This window comes from Perognathus longimembris, chromosome 2 (assembly GCF_023159225.1).
Source record: "Perognathus longimembris pacificus isolate PPM17 chromosome 2, ASM2315922v1, whole genome shotgun sequence".
Taxonomy (NCBI): Eukaryota; Metazoa; Chordata; class Mammalia; order Rodentia; family Heteromyidae; genus Perognathus; species Perognathus longimembris.
The window spans coordinates 69,811,025-69,828,743 of NC_063162.1; the positions used below are offsets into that span (position 1 = coordinate 69,811,025).

Sequence of the window (17,719 nt, forward strand, 5' to 3'; positions counted from 1 at the left end):
GATGAGCATCTGTAGTTTCGATTTCAATGACCCCTCGGTATGCACTGACACTGTTTTAAAGTAATTCCAACAGTTCTCAGCAAGGATCATCATTAGTGAAAATTTAAACTCATCAACTTTTGCCTTCCAGATAAGAGATTTTTTTCTATTCTTTGAATTCTTTGACAAATTAAAATGTGGAGGCATGATATGGTCTTCTATAGTGGATGCTCATATGGCCAAGAAACGTTTTCTTATTCTTCTCCTGCATGTCATTGTTTATGTATTATTTAATAACCGAAGACTGATCTAATCTTCATTAAAAAATCTGTTGCATGTGGACCTGACTCAAAATAAGGTATCAACTGCCTATTCATGCAGATACTTACAGCCTAAATACATTGGGAGAAATTAATTTTCTGCCACATATGAGGAAATCACCAGAGACCTATAACAAGGCAAATACTCTCAAGAGGGAGACCGGAGCTCAGTTTCTTTAAAGGACGTCAACAAGTCCGTGGCTTGTATTACAGCTTAAGGGAGGGTTCATGAGCTCAAAATTAAGGTATTCTACTTAAACTTAATCACAAACTGTCATTCTGCTTATTGCTTTGACTTCCTAACAGAGATTTAAATGAGGACTTTTTGTACAAATAGAACACATTAAGATATTTGCTCTTTTTCAGTGCTGTGTGGGTGGAACAGGCAAATATTTAGGCCAGTAAGGTAATTAGAATGAGGAATGTATTTTTCCAGAAAAACAAAAAGAAAAAAAACTTTTAAAAAAGTTTTATTATTCTTTTTTAATTTTCTAAACTTCAAATGGCTGTACAAGGAGGTTACAACTTGACGTGTCAATTTATGTGTCCAGCGCTTCTTGACCACAATCACTTCTTCAATTATTCTTTCCCATCTGCAATTGTACATTTTATGGGGTGCAGTGTGATGTTTCCACATATGTATGCATTACAGGAGGACCAAATCAAGCTAATCAATATATCCATTATGTCATACTTCATGATTCTTTGGGGTTGAGAACAAGAGAATTGAATTCTTATCAAAAATTTCACAAGCCTACAATTAGACCCATATTCTGAAAACAAAATGGTGAATGAAAAATGGTGTACATTTGAAGGTTGATTCATTCATTCCAGAGTCCTTCCAAAGAGACTGCACACAGGAAATCATGAGTGATTGTATCTGCTTCTGAGTGGCATCAGAACTAGAGAGAAGGATCCAGATGGAGGATTGCCTTTGCCAGCAAAGAACATTCAGCTCATGCTTTCCTTTGTCACATGGCTTCATGTTGGGCCACCACTCCAGCACGGAGCAGATCCCTGATGGCCTTGTCATTGTATCTGAGCATTTCCTTCAGGATGTGGGTTGTGTGCTGCCCAAGCAGGGGTGGTGGCATGGCCTCTGACATCCTGAATGTACTGTATCTCACAGCCGGGCCTGTTAAAAAAGGTGAAATCAGGAAGCCCATTAACAACTAGCTCTTGAGAGTTAATTACCTACACAGTATAAGGTATTCCCAGTGAATGCTTAGAAGACCCAGGCCAGCCGCACCCTTGCACATACAAACATCATTTTGAAGAGAAATGCTTTTTCACATGTGATTTTTTTTTTTCTGACATAGGTCCATCCAACCATGCAATGTCCTCTGACCTGCCCACCACCTTCCAGCTGTCAACATCATACTTGTGCCTGGTGGATTCCAGACCTCTTCAGAAGCTGTGCCTCCTATCACAAAGACCCACAGAGGTAGGATGAGAACTGGGACCACAGACTTAGGATGTCTATCTGAAGCTAGACATCTGGCCCAGGGTGAAGACAACCCAGAGTGGCCCACTAAACATGTACTCAACAGTTTCATGATACAGCTCGATATTTCAGATTGATCAGTCCCCAGTCAGACCCTGCCTGGTTCCAGCCTTTGGCAACAGATTTATGATAAGGAGGCTTGAGTTGGGATCTCAGTGCTTATGATTTTTTTTTCTTGCTTGCTTTTCTTCCTTCCATCCTTCCCTTCTTTTATTTTTAGTGGTTTAAACCCAGAGCTTCATGCATGCTAGACAAGTGCTCTGTCACTGAGCCACTTCCGCAACCCCAGTACTTATAATTCCTAGCAGAGGCATCTTAGACAAATTACTTACCTTCTCTGAACTTCCTGTTTCACAGCGGTAAACTGGGTATAATAATGTTTACCACACAGACTTGAGGTAAGAATTTAATTGAGAAAATGGACTGAAAGCACCCAACAAGCATTCCCTAACCCTTAATAACGCACAAAACTTGCTGGCTACAATGGTTATGAAAGTCACCACAATACACCTCTTGGAGATTGCAGTGGAAGGGGAAAGGACGTTACCTGCCAGCTATTTGCTGAGTAGTCAGTCACTCTAAACACTAGGCAATACTTCCAACAATTGTTAAAAGTAGATTTTATTGCCCTTTGCCCATATAGATACTGAAGTCTGGAAATCTAAGCTTTTACTCAAGGCCACATGACTAATCATTGTTTCAAGATGAAAATTATTATCTATTGAAACTTTCTCACAATAAAGTCCAGTGCATTCCAATCCCACCATGGATAAGTGGGACATCAGGAAACATGCTTCAACAAATTTCACCTTTGTTGCCTTATTCAGTACATGGTATTTCTATCGGCTGTCTTTTATATCCCATTTGACTAATCTTCAGGGGAACAAATTTGATAGTACTCCTGAGAAGACTACCAAACATAGTTCATTTCTATCTCTTGGGAGCTCGGTGAAGTTCTGGTGGGGAAACAGAGATAATAACACAGCCTGGTCAGAGGCTGGGTCCTCTTCTACTGGGGAAGGCCATGCTCTTTGCTCGCAGTGTGCAGCATTGAGAGGGTGTGCATGGAGTGGCGGGTGAGGAAGAGGACACCCTGCCAAACACACACACACATCATCCCTTGCCTGCAGTTGCTAACTGATTCACAGCAGATCAGCTAATTGCATACAACCAGGACTTAAGGAGCACAGAGGAAGCACAAATAAAATCCACATGGAAGTAACAGAAAGTCCTCATGAACTAGGCTCTGTGGAAATGTCTGTGAATGAGAGGACTTCTGTACATGCCACATTCGATGGAGATAATATTCACAGATTTAACATCTGCAAGCAGAATCTCTTTCTCACACATGCCATCTACCACAGACCAATGACAAGAACATTTTCCCCGCTCTGAAGCTCAGTGAGATTCATTTTTTCTTCTCACATTTTCCACTAGGGCTTGTCCCTAGGCTGGGCACTTTTCTTTACATTTTTTTTGCTTAAGACTGGCACTATACTGCTTGAGCCACAGCTCTACTTCCTGTTGTTGCTGGTTAATTGGAGATAAAAGACTCAAAGACTTTTCTGCCTAGGCTGGCTTTGAACTAAGGTCCTAAGGTCTCAGCCTCCTGAGTAGTAGTATTACAGGCATGAGCCACTGACACCTGGCTTCTTACATTTTCTTTTGAATGTGTCAGAAGGAGAAGAAAGAAGAAGGAGAAGGAAGACTATTTAACAACACTTAACAAAACATTTTAAATTACCTATTCATTTACCTGTATCTCTTTAAAGGTAGATAATGTCACCTGTGTTTGCTAATAAGCCCTCATTGCCTCATGATTTGGGATGTCTAATATATATATATATATACGATATACGTATGTATGAACATATATATCATCCAAAAAATTAAATAAAACCATATTTTGGTCCTTACCCAAATGGAATTTTGGAATTTACTTATAGATTTGAGAGACAGACAAATTTAAAATTGCTAAAATTTGATTAAAATTATAAAATTATGATAAATCCACTTGACAATGGAACTATGTCAGAAAGGGTTGCAGAAGTAAATGGCTGCTATAAGTAGGATATATCAGAGGTGTCTTAGCAGTGACCCATCACTGGTAAATTGAATTCTTAAGTGGCACTATTCATATAGTTTGTGGAGAAGAGTCTGGGCTGTAAAGTCTAGTCTAGAGGCCTGATGTATAGAAAGCTGAAGGATACAGTCAATATGGATAGAGTACACTGTGGTAGGAAAATATGTACTAGATGGAGTTGGAGGAAGTGGCAGCGAGAGAGGTTGTAGGCTACTGTGTTGAAGCTGGATCTTGTCATGGTTTCAGTGGGAAGACATTGGAACTTTGTACAAAAGTGTCAAGATTTTGAATCATCTTGGTGGTAAGGTAAAAATGCAACAAGTTTGAAGTGTGTGTTGAGGATATTAGAGGAAAGGTGATGGCAGCCCAGCCTTGGATGGCTGTAGACCATCTTAAGAAGAGAAGATGTGTCAAAATGGCTAATGCTGACAGAATAAGAGTGCTTGCTAGAGAACACATAACTCTGGTTAGGGAGAGAAAGAAGAATTAAAAAAAATTCTATGGATCTAAATTAGAAAACAAAATTAGGATTGCCACCAATAAGGTGGGAAAACCTGACATGATCATGTAGGTAAGTCTGGGCAGGAATGGAAGCCAGATTCTTTAGGACATCCTAGCTTGTAGCTATCCAAGGAGAGATGAGAGTAGGATTTTAGCTATACAAGTCTCAAAACCAGTGTAGAGATGTGGCAAGTTTTGAAGTTATTTATTAGTAAAGGATTCTTGTTGCAAAATGTTTTTAATTCCAAGGCAATTATATTTATTCTGAAATCCTAGCTGTTGAGGTTTTAAAATTAAGTCATTTGATACATCCTTCTCTCTACTCTCTAAGCTCTCAGCTGATACCTGTTGCATTCAAAATATTTTAAAATAAAGTTCTTTATTCTTAGCTTCAACAGATACATCTCCATTGACTTAAGGGCAGAAATTAGAGCAGTTTTCCTTTTGAAATAACTGGAAACTCTGTTCCCCTAGGAAAGAGGAGCAAAAGCAACATAGAGTTTCCTTATACTGACTAGGTCATAGCATTTTCCCTCTATCTTAATAAAAAGAACAATCTCATAGAAAGTCATGGCAACTAATGTGCATCCCACAGGATCTCTGCCAATCAACTGCTACCAAACCTGACTCCAGAATTCTACTTAAACTCTCAGTCATAGTCCTCTGCATCTCTCACAAGAAGGGCAGTTAGTAGACATGCTGTGGCTCCGCATGGCCCCTATCAGGAGGATTATGTATGCTTTGTTTGTGATTCAAAGTGATGCTTAGAAATGACAGCTGGTTCTTCAGTTTTTTCACATGCCCATCCCTGGGAACTGGAAAATAACCTTCATGGAAGTGATAGGTAGAGATTTCAGTCTGCACAAGCATACAGTTAGATGTGGAGTGACCCTACCACCATTTCTAAGTCATATGTGACAACAGTTGAAGCTATTTACTAGTGAGTGCTCCCTGCATGCCAGAGCCCAGGGGAGGTGTTTTCTATTCAAGATCTAACTTGTCCACACAAGAACCTCAAATATGTCTGTATTTACTATTTCATTTTATTCCATACCGAAAAAGAAAATAATGTACCTCAGAAAGGTTAAGAGTCACAGGACCATGATTATGGTGTCCACATTACAGATATCTGAGGGTTAACAGAAACAGTTTCTCATAAATCCCTTAGCACAGTAGCAGGCACATAGTAAATGCTTCATACTGTCTTCCTTCTCTGTAATTTTATTTACCTTAGCAACCCAGATACAACAAGTGGAGTCCCAGTCACCTGCTGAGTTCACACATGGATGTGCTAGAACATTGATAAGATGGCTGCATTTTAGATTTATGAAAGCAAGTTCAAGGTAAAAGTTTAAAATTTTTAAACATCTTTCTCAGAACCAAGTTATTCTTAGTGAAGGGAAAGGGTTGGAAGGAACCATTTCTTAAGCAACATTTCATTGCAAGTGCTTCTCAAATATTTATGTAATTTATTCCTTATTATAAACCCTTTCTCATATGCCACAGATTATGAAAGACTTGAGGAAGAGTTATAATGATTCAGGTCACACATCTTACAAGTATATGAAGGAGGTGATCGGTTGGTATCTCCAACCATATCAGATCACACACTAGAGATTATACAGTGAAGATTTAACTGGTTGTAGACCAAAGAACCTTGGAAATGAAAGATTTTTTGCCTCCTTTAAGAAACATGAACTACCTGCCAGATACTCATATGTGGGACCTACACATTTGCTTCATTAGGGCCTTGGGAGTTTACCTGAACACCCCAAAGCCACTCTCTCTCCCAATTTCAACTACATATCTATAAGACAGATTGACTTAATAATGCAAACAGTTGCAGGAAACAGAGGTAGCCAAAAAGTGCTGGGAAGTCATAATGAATATTCAAGTAATGGGAACGTCACCTTACATCATCAAGAGGAAGGGAACCTAAACAGTCCCTTTCCCCAGAAGCCCATGAAGCCCATGCTCTTCCATCCTTTGTGATGCATGCCCCAAACCATGGAGCCACTCAGCCTCAGAGCTAACTGGCAACTTATCCAGCATGATGGATTCAATGAATGAACATAGCTGCCTTTTCTGATCTCAGTGGAAGCCAACATGACTAGAAGTTTCTTTTCATTTGTTGTCTTTCTATTCCTTTTAAATTTCTGATACAGGATCAACTTTTAAATGTCTCAAGAATAAAAGCAAACATCTGTTTTATAATATATGAAATGTTGTATTGAATGTTTTTATTTGGCTTCTTTGGCCCATTGCTAAGATACACACTGGAGATACCATTTGATTTTCAAGACTCACTAGTGTAATAAGAAGCCAAACTTCATTTTGCTAAAAATGATAGCTCCACTGTCAAGTTATTTCACAATTTCCCCTTCAGTGCTTGAACTCATCATGATAACAATAACAATATTTTTATATGGTGCCTCTGAGCCACAGTATACAACGTGCCAAATGGAGCCATACAGTCAGAACACATTAAACCCATTAGATGTGAGATCAAAACAGATAAAGCCATTTAAAATAGCCTGGAATGGTGGAAGAAGGCCATAGAGAATAAATATGATTTTGGATATCTCTAACAGAAGAACTAGATCTATGGTACTGTTTTAGGGTCAGGTACTCACCGAAACTCAAGGTCACATGGTGTGTGCCATCAACCACAATGGGATAGCCTCGTCTCACTCAGTTCACAAGTGCATCTATCACTATTATACACTAAACTTGTGTTAGTTTTAACTCAGTAAAGGATACCTCACAATTCATCTACCCTTCTCTCCTTGACCCTATCCCATCCCTCTCAAGAACCCACTTCCTAGCATTGTATTTTGCTGAGTTTGGGAGAAGGGAAAGTGCAGACAGGAATCCGATGCATATCCTACAAAATTAAAAAGAGTGAGGGGAGAGCAGAGTAGGGAAGGGTTAGCTGAAAACGTTGAAAGGGGTGACATGAAGATATATTGTATTTATAAACTGCGTTGTGAAATGGCAACCCCTTTGTACAACTACTTAAAGAATAATAATAATAAAAGTGAGGAGCACATAAGAAAAAATACCTCACATGGCACTATTGATAAGAGTTAATTTTCAACCACATCTACTGTGGTGGTCATCAGTGCTGTCCCTGGAATTCCCAGCTTCTACCTTCCAGAAGCATAAGAGTCTCATAGAACCTGGCCCACCAGTGAGGCCATCTGAGCCTGATGAATAGCTAATGGAAGGAAAGTGTATGCCACTTTCAGGGTAGAATACTCAATTGCTGATTCAAGGCCTTCTAGAACTTTCCTTCTCTATTATGTATAAACAGCAGCAACAGCAGTGAGATGGGGACTACTCCACCAGCCTGGAGGTCTGGGGACCCATGATGGATGTGGAGCACCAGCAAGAAATACAATGTGTTGCGTGGGCACTAATGGCTCCTGTTTCTAATCCTAGCTACTTGTGAGGCTCAGATCCAGATGATAGCAGTCTGAATCTAGCTCAGGTATAAAAGTTTCTCCAAAGTCAGCCAAAGACTGGGCTGGAGGTATGGCTCAAGTGATAAGAGCACCAGCTGGACAAGCATAAGGCCTTGAATTCAAACCCTGGTACTGACAAAAAGAAAAGAAGAAAAAAGAGAAGGAGAAGAGAGAAGAGAGAAGAGGAGGGAGACTGGAGGGGAAGGGAGGAGAGGGGAGAGAGAGAGGAGGGGAAGGGAAAAAGAGGGAAAGGGGAGGGGACAGGAGAGGAGAGGGGATGAAAAGGGAGGGGAAGAGTGGGAGAGGATAAAGCACTATTATTTGAGAAATATTTGTTTTTAATTTCAGTATAACCCAGTCTATTGAGACCCATCCTATGCTTCAGTTTTGGTCATTAAGTTAATTCCTCAGGAATTCTAAAATCATTCACTGCAGCCATTCCAAGTACTTTAAAATTGCTCATTTTGTGAGTAGCCAATTTTGGCAATGGAATAAGGATACTATTATTTATTGAGCATTTACATGTAATAGGCACTTGGAAGAAGGTTTTTCATATATTACCATCTTTGATTAACTAAATGACATTAAGAGGTAGGATTCTTGTGATACCATTTTATCAATGGGAAAAGTACAATGAAGCCATCGTATCAATATCCCATGGTTTGTCAACACTGGAAACTCATTAGGACTCGCTGGCCCAGGATGTGCATGCTCGCTAACAGGAGAATGCACTTCCTTCTCGTAATGTGCAAGAAAATCTGTTCTCATTTCAGTGGCTGAATAAATACCATCTTTTGACAGATGGTATTAGAATGTAGTACCGTATTACAAACACTTATATATATTTCATGATTGCTAACCCATTAAGGCATTTATCTTTCATTTGAAAAAGAAACAGGGCCACTTGTGTTTGATTTATCTATCTTGTTCCAACCCACTGAAATGTCATAGTAGATTATCCATTTCCTACTGGAAAAAAATATATGGCCCATAAGGAAATGCTATTCATATTCATTAGTAAACATGCTGTCTCCCCTCAAAGTACGCTGCCCAGCCCTTCCACTGAGGACACTAAAAAATGTCTTTCTGGAAGGAGCTCTTTTCTGGAAATTTCTTTCCAATGCTTGTGTTTGTTTCTCATTATTTCTTACACCTCAGAAAACTCCAGGAAGAGTAAAGAAACACCTTGCTGACAATGTGTGCTCTGCCAAAACAATCAATTCCTTTGCTTCTTTGCCTATGAAAATTTGGATATTCAATACAAACTCCTTGGGCACACTCCCAAGATTTTGTTGAATTCGACTTCACCATGGAAAACAGAATTGGTTCAGCTGAAATCTGTAGCCAGAACATTTTAAGCTTCATAGACCTTCAAAGTGGTGACCTTCTCCTCACCTCCTCTGCCTCTGTGCTCCATTAAGGAAAATACCGGAAGAAGTTTCCAGTTGGAGAAGCCAGACTGCAAGTCGATTCAGTCTTGAGAGGAGAAGCTGGGCGGAACTGGAGCAGGTGGTTATTTGTGACTCTTGCCTCAAATGAGCTTTGAAAAGTTCTGGAAATCTTTGAAGATCTTTTGTAACTTAATAAAATATGGTTGGACTTTTCCGTCTTTTATAAAAGGAATGAGCTTTCTATCTACCATCTTTTTTGCCTTACAAACAGCCTCTAAGAGTACACAAATCATAATCATATTGTAAGAAAATTGAAGGTCATGAGTGAGGCCTTCATCCCGATGCTAAGTAAAGGGGGGTATGTTAATTATTTGCCAAAAGAACTGATCTCTGCGTTCCCCCCATGTTTTCCTGTGTAATCTGAATGGAAGGATTTTCGGAGATGGTCCTTACTCTGGATGTTCCTATTTCAGTCTTGGCACAAGCAGCCCCTTGTTAATGGCAGTGTGGTAGCTTTGCTACCTTACTAGTCAGACAGTCCTCTCTGTGAAATATCTCACATGTACTAACATGTCAGTCCTCTTTCTTTAACCTTCTTGGTCCCAGGCACTCTGCAATATGAGGACAACGTAAGCAACCTTTCCCCACAGTCATTCCCTCTGCTAACCTACACTAACCTGCTGCGCGGGCCCCAGGGACAGCCTAAAACACATCTCAGTTGGGCAAAGCCTACATTATTCTCAATGATCACATTATACCGACTTCCTGTGGAACTTTCCAGCCAGATGAAAATGTCCCTTGTTTTCAGAATCTTTGATCCATTTCATTTGTCTAGTGCATGCATCCAGCTTTCAATTATATTATCCCCTGACACCACAAGAAATAATATCATTATCCTACTCTGTATACCCAAAACACCTAGAACCAAGTATGTTCTCAAAGGTAACTACTAAACTTAAACCAAACCATACACACACACACACACACACACACACACACACACACACACACACACACACACACGATTCCAAGACAAAGAACAAGAAATAGAGAATTAAAGGTCAAACTTGCAGACTGGCTACTAAATGTGAACACCTTGCTTTTACATGCCATCTTCAACCCATCAGTAAATTCTGTTGACTTTACAGTCAGAATAAGACAGAACCTCACCATCCTTCTCCACCAACCTAGTCAGGGTTGTCATCATGCTCTGTGATGGCTTCCTGACAAGACTTCCAGCCAGCATGCTTCCCTGTTCTTCTCAGGCCAGGAAAACCCAGCCTCTTAAAATATAAATCAGATTGTATTTCTCTGTTCAAAGTCCCATGAAGGTTTTCCTGTTTCACACTTGTCTATGTTCACTAAGCCGCCATGTGACTTTTTCTCTGCAATGTCCTGGTCCTCACTGTTCAGCTACAATGTTGTCATGGCTGCTCAAACTCACATTCCTCTTTAATGTCTCTGCTTCAGACGTGTGTGTGTGTCTGTGTGTGTGTATGTGTGTTCGTGTGTGTGTATGTGTGTGTGCCGCGCCAGTACTGGGCCTTAGCATTTTTACTTGAGCTACAGTTCCACTTCCAGCTTGGTGCTGGTTAGTTGGAAATAAGAGTCCCATGGATTTTCCTGCCTGGGTTGGCTTTGAGCCACATTCCTCAGATCTCAGCCTCCTGAGTAGCTAAGATTGCAGTTATGTGAGTCACTGGCACCCAGCTCCAGCTGTTCTTGATATTTGGAGCCTGCTTTTCAATACTTCCTCTCTGCTCAATGAAGTCTACCTCTGCCTCAAGTTCCACATGCTACTCAACCCCTGTCGATTCCTAACCACACTTTCTATTTTCTCTTCCAAAGTTTTACGGTTCTTTATCTCCTTCCCATTGCAAGAATGTACATGTCATTGTAAGGGGAATCTTTGTTTTATTTAACAAATATATTCTAAGAGAGAGTGAATGGGTGAATAAATGATGTAGTTTACCCATGTTTGGAACTCTTTCTCAGATCTCTGAGACAATAAAACATAATATGCTTGTTGTCCACCTTAGACTTCAAGATTTTAGCAAAATAAATTGTACCAAACAAACTCAAAAGAAAGATGAACCACCTCAAAAGCAAAAGGAATCAGAATAGGTATATGTAACTGAAAATAATACATACTATGTGTTTGTTCTTATTGTATCTGAATAATCAGATTAAGCAATTCACATTTGGGCTACCCATGAGAAAGATACTTTGTTATTGTGAAAAAGTCACACATACCAACAGTTACGTGGCACTGCTGAGTGTAGAGACCTCAGAGGATGGATAAAATTATTTTTCAGAATTTCAGAGTTCTGTAAGGGGAAGAATTCTATTTTCTGCACTATTTATCTAGCAGTGAGAAAATTAGGATGCTAAAAAATATTTGTTAAATGAATGAAGGGAATAGATTTTTGTATTTGTACAAATACATAAGGCAGTAAAAGGTAAGTTAACTATTCACACAAAGTGAGTTTTATCACCTGGATATTGGCATGATATGGAATTTGCATTAATTTAATTTTTGGAGGTTAGTATTTTGTTACAACAATAGTACTTAAGGCTCTATTAATCATGTAGAATTGTCCAGGAAAACACTGTCAGAAATTTTTTTTGAGTGCTCATTATTTCTTCTTGGGAGGATATAAATTCTTTCAGATTTTTAATGACTTTTCTATTCAAAAAATGCAACTCTTGGTTTTTATTTATGGGAGTCTATAATTTTTACAATTGCACATTAACTTGACTTTGTTTCCCATGTTCCTCTTTGCTAGTAGCTGTTGTGAATTTACACAATAGTGATAATAATCGCTGTCTGTTGTGGTATACAAACATTTTCTCGTTCATTGTTCCTTCCTTTTTTCCATGGTCCCCTCATTAGCTATTGGACTGAAGCTTTCAAAATGCCTTGCCAATTCTTTTTGTGCATTAATTCTGTGGTTTTTCTTTCCCAGTATCTTTTGAATTATTTAATACTATTTAGCACATAAGGTGAAAAGAATTAATTACTATTGAAAACATGAAATGTAGTTTCCATTCTCATAGTTTCGTTGTAAACTTGAACTATGTTCCTTTTTTAATATACTAATTAAATGTGTAAGTAATAGTCTTTGTCCTCACAGAGCTCTTTGCATGGTTTCCAAGAACACAAGCTCCATGTTCTTCTTCCACACATGGTAGATGTGGTCATTGTCTATAAAACTTGTTAGAATATTCTTAATCCACACTGGAAGAAGACATTCTATCCACATTAGACCTTCACTAGCTTTGCCTGAGAAACAATGTAGCTGGAGTCAATGAAAATATGAAGTAAATATGAAATATGTTCCTCTTCTTACAAGTAAATGGATGTGGGCCCACGAGAGCACTCACTTTCATGACACATACAGGCAGATCATAATTACTAGATCAATTCTTCCTCTTCGAAGGATGCTTGTTCTGGGTTTGCCTTTGTTTATTTCAGGAGTAACTGAAACATTTCCTATGTAATCAAAATTAAACCAATAATTTATCCAGGATTTAACAAGATAGTAATGAGATGAACCTCAATTTACCTGATCATATATTTCAACTTAATGAGAACCAAATTGAAAAGGTTACTGTTCATAAGTTTTTAAGCCCAAAGGTCCATAGGAGCAAAAGACTTAGTCCCAAAGAGAAAGTCCCCAAAGAGCAATGAGCCAGGAATATTCTGCCATCTTTGTCGGCAAATATGGTCAGTGTCAACCAAATTTTATTTTATTAACAAAAATTGGTAGTTAAATAAAAAATATTCTAACGTGATTCCTACATGACAATTCAATGTGAATATCATAAAAGAAAAATCCTAAGAGCTGTAACTACAATGAGTTACAAATTTAATACTCATCTTTGGTTTATATTTTCTCTGAATGTTTTTACACCTTAAAATTATGTACACTTACATAAAGTTTATGTGAAGAAAGTGACTATTTTTACATGCTGTAAAAAAGATTTGGTAGTTGGCTTTCTATAAAAAGAGCTATTACAACAATTTTTTTTTTTTTGGCCAGTCCTAGGCCGTGAACTCAGGGCCTGGGGCCTGAGCACTGTCCCTGGCTTCTCTTTTGCTCAAGGCTAGCACTCTGCCACTTGAGCCACAGTGCCACTTCTGGCCATTTTCTGTATATGTGGTGCTGAGGAATCGAACCCAGGGCCTCATGTATACGAGGCAAGCAATCTTGCCACTAGGCCATATTCCCAGCCCTCTATTACAACATTTTTAAAAATGCCAAATACATGACATATTTTAAGGATAACCACAATTTTGTTTTCTTTGACACAAAATATTCAATGCACATCCAGGAGGTCCCTCTGCAATGAGTGACTGGCTCAGTCACACAACAGTAAGTAGGCATTCAGTCCCAAATTGGTTAGAATAGAAAGTCCTGGGCCATCTTCCTGGGTAAAACTCAGAAGAAGAAAGCGTCCTCTAATCCCCCTTTTCAAAAGTTGCTTTTCTTATTTTCCTATCCTTCGTTGGTGAAAATCAACACAGAGAAGTCAAATGCCTCTGTGACTGTGGGGGTTTGTTAAAATGTGAACAAACAGCTTCTAACCTCAAAGTTCCAGCTTTCTAGCAATGAAAACTATCTGCTGCTGAGCCAGCCTCCTGGATGTGTATTGAATGAATATTTTGTGTCATAAAAAACAAAATCAGAATTTGGGGACAGGATTTGTTATCTGAAGTTGAATAAGGATATCAGGAAATTGTTATCAAATGCTACTTGTTTGCTGATGTGGAACTGAGAAAACCAATTACTCCTTTGCAGACTCAAGAGTCTTCATCTGTAGCATGGGGACAAAAATAGTATTGTTTGTGGGTGCTAAGAACTTAGCATGGGAGCTGGCCCTTGCTGGGCCTGCTTGTTCTTATGGCAATGACACCGTGGCACCTGAGCAGAAGATGCTGGCTACCTCAGGATGGCATAGAGTGACTCCTACTTTTAACCTACTTTCTAAAGGATGGCTGTCTATTTCCCCATTAGAAAGTGGGAAACAAAATCTGAACAGAATATTTCATAAAGCAATATGTTGAACTTGTTCTTGCAAAATCACAATAATAGCCCTAGCTTCCCTATTAAAAAATACTGAACCAACCAAATGTATATGGGAAACTCTTCTCAGTGGAATGAGGAAGGTGCATTGCCAGCAGACACTAGGACTCGAGAAATGATATTGTGGAGGGTTTTCTGGTGTTTTGTCTTTTTCTGCCTATGATCCTGGAGAGGAGGGACCAACCCAAAACTCATAGTCAAAGGCATCGTTACTCACAGGCAAGATAAATTCTAAGAAAACCCAGATCCTCTTATTCAGAGAACTAAGAAAAGGGTAGTCAAACTGATCCATTGGCATTACCCATCCTACTCTATCCAGACACCAATGGGACACCGTCTACCTCCCCGGCCGAGTGGGTCCCACTGGGTCCCACACTTGAAGAAGCAGTTTTCCAGCCCACAAAGCAAGTTAGCAAGGCCAATGGGAAACAGACCTCTCACTTCTCATCTAAGAAGAGTTGATACTACTCTGATTTCCCCCATGCAATCAGGGTCATAGAAATCTAGCCTTGCTATGAAACAGAGCCAGGTAGTATGTGCTAGAGTTGGCTGTCATTATGAATCACCCCTGCTCTCTTCTGCATCCTCACCTCTGTCCTGCCAACAGAAGTAGAACTCCATCCCTGAGTTGGCTGTCATTATGAATCACCCCTGCTCTCTTCTGCATCCTCACCTCTGTCCTGCCAACGGAAGTAGAATTCCATCCCTCACTCTCTCTGCAGCAACAGAATGGGATGACTGTGCCTTCTGGTCCTGCCTGGGTGGAGTCAAGGAGAAAATTAAAGTCATGTCCCTACTTGGAGCAAAGAGATAATACAAACCAGTGCTCCACTTCCCAGAGGAAGGTATTGCCAGGGTCAAGAGGAAAGCTCCATCTTCACTCATCAGCAAAGAGTCTGGGTGAGTCAGCCCCTACTTTTGTTATACTTGGGAGAGGGAATGCCTGCTTTAAATAAAGAAGATTGAATGAGACCTAGAGTCGCATAACAAAACATGCAGAATCCTTAACATGATTCGTGCATCATAAAAATAGCCAGGAAAGCACAACTGGAATGAGACAAAACAATCAATGGATAAATCAAATGTTAGAATTATCTAGCAAAGATTCTAAAATAATTATTATAAAAATGCTTCATAATTATGAATTATGATTGTGAATTCTCTTAAACAGAAAGTTTTAAACCAAAAAAATTTAAAGAAGCAGATGAAAAACACAGCCAAGGTTTAAAAAATGAAGAAAAGGATTGATATAACAAAGTAGGTAGATGAGAGAAAAGTCAGAAAACCTGAAGACAAACCAATCAAATTTACCATTCTAACAAGAGAGAAAATAAGCTGAGACAAAGTAAAAGAAATTCATGGATCTCTAGGACAAAAACAAAAGAGCTAACACTTCTATTATTGGAGCCTCAAAAGAAGGAGAGGGAGTCTAAAAGAAAGTATTTGAAAGTAATGTCTGAACCAGGAAATAACTACATGATTTAAACAACAGTTCTTGTGCCAAGACTAAGTGCCATGTGGCCTTTTCTCAGACCAAGGTGATTTGTCATTTGCCTTACTCTAGATATCATATCTCTATTTAAAAAAGATTCTTATTAGTATATGCTAAGTGTACAAGAAGATTTGTGGCATCTCAATATAAACACACCACACACTCTTATCAAACTCATTCCCCCTTATGTAATAAAACCACAGGCATTTTAATAACCCCATGAGTCACCTTATTCACAATGAAATTTTAGTAAAATAAAATCTTTTGATCTGGCTAATTTAGCCCACTGCTCTATGTAACTAGAGCATTTTCTATATTAGTTCTAATAGCATCTTTATAAAGTGTCCACAGCCTACTTTTCCACCCTCTGATGGCAAATTCATTAGATCTGATGATTTTTGTACCCTATACAACATAAGCCTTCACACAATTGATAAAATGTTAACAGCAACCAGGCACTAGTGGCTCATGCCTGTAATCCCAGCTATTCAGGAGGCTGGAATCTAAGGATCATGGCTCAAAACCAGCTTAGGCATGACAGTTTGTGAGATTCTTATCTTCAATTAACCACAAGAAAAGCCAGAAGTAGAGCTGTATATGGCACAAGTATTAAAACAGTAACATTGGGCACAAAAGTTCAGGGGCAGATCCCAGGCCCTGAGTTCAAGCCCCAGGACTCGCACGCACACACAAAGTTAACAATGAAGAACAAATGTACGTCATTGAAAAAAATCTTACCACCACTCACTCCCACTCCAACAACCTACCACAATTTGGACCTAACCACTCAGCAATCAATCCAACTATACTAAGGTGAGGTCCATATTCTCCAGTATAGCCACAGCCAATATGCTAGATGACTAGCTCTGTTGTGGACTCCATCAGTCTAAAGATTATCAGGCAATTTTGCAGCACCTGATCTCAGAGTAAATGGCTATGTATTAATGAGGCAGTGTGAGTAAGACTGCCTGAGAGGGAAAGGTCTACAGAAATATTATTAATGTTATTATTTTTAAATATATTGCTCAACTTTAAAATGGCTTGTAGACAAGACTACCATTAAAAAAAATACAGTGCAGTTGGGGGCTTATCCAGCAGGAAATCTGGCAAATTCACTGATAAATGTGTGGACCCAGGCAGAAATGGCGAAGCTTCTCCCCACACATCAGTCAATGTTCACTTTCTGTACTTGGAAGTTTACATCACAAATGGGAGAAATAATCCAGCAGGTAGTTAAAAAAATAAAAAACCTCTTAAGAATAGGGAATTATCCCCAGGAATGTTAATGTTTCTGCCCCCTCAGGGTCTTCACAAGCAACATTTCTATGCTTAGAGCTTGGACAAGGATTTCTTTTTTCTTGCATGAATCTGCAATTAAATTTGAATCTATTTGATTATTATTAGGACACATTAGAAAAAGCTGTTGGCTTTCTCTCCACTGAGACAACAGAGAAGCCTGAAATCCTGAAAAGGTGTCTTTTTCTAGGTAGAGTAGAGAAAAAGTGGAGGCTAAGTGCCTAGCAACAGGAGCATGCTCCCATGGAGGGCTGGACAGACAAGGAGGGGTCAGAAAGAGGGGACCTGGGACCCAGAGGGTGTGGGGGTTAAGGTGAGAACCTTTCCCTTTGAATAATTCTCGGTTACAAAGAGTACTCACTAAACAAAAACAGTGGAGAGATGAAAGAATTTCATAGCTGCCCTTCTCTTGGCTGTTTGGTATCTGAACACTGAAAAATATTAACTTTGAGGACACGTGACCCATACCATTCCAAGTGTAATTCTAAGTCCACATTCAATTGGAGACAGACTGTTTCCACCACCACCATGTCGATGATCACAATGACCCTGGCGAATGGAGGGTAATTACTTTTCCTTCTTAACTTTAAAGGAAAAGAAAC

General features: G+C 39.2%; 1 protein-coding gene across 5 annotated transcripts in view; it reads right to left on the bottom strand.

Moving 5' to 3' along the window:
- Positions 1-752: 752 nt before the first annotated feature.
- Positions 753-17,719, bottom strand: part of Sugct (succinyl-CoA:glutarate-CoA transferase) — a 546,711-nt gene continuing 529,744 nt past the window's right edge. For 3 of the 5 annotated variants that reach the window (XM_048339429.1, XM_048339424.1, XM_048339423.1), the window contains one exon: positions 753-1,434. In XM_048339429.1, coding sequence (XP_048195386.1) covers positions 1,271-1,434 — 164 coding nt within the window. In that variant the 3' untranslated portion in view covers positions 753-1,270. The remainder of the gene's footprint in view (positions 1,435-17,719) is intronic. The other 2 variants (XM_048339433.1, XM_048339426.1) reach the window with 2 other exon arrangements.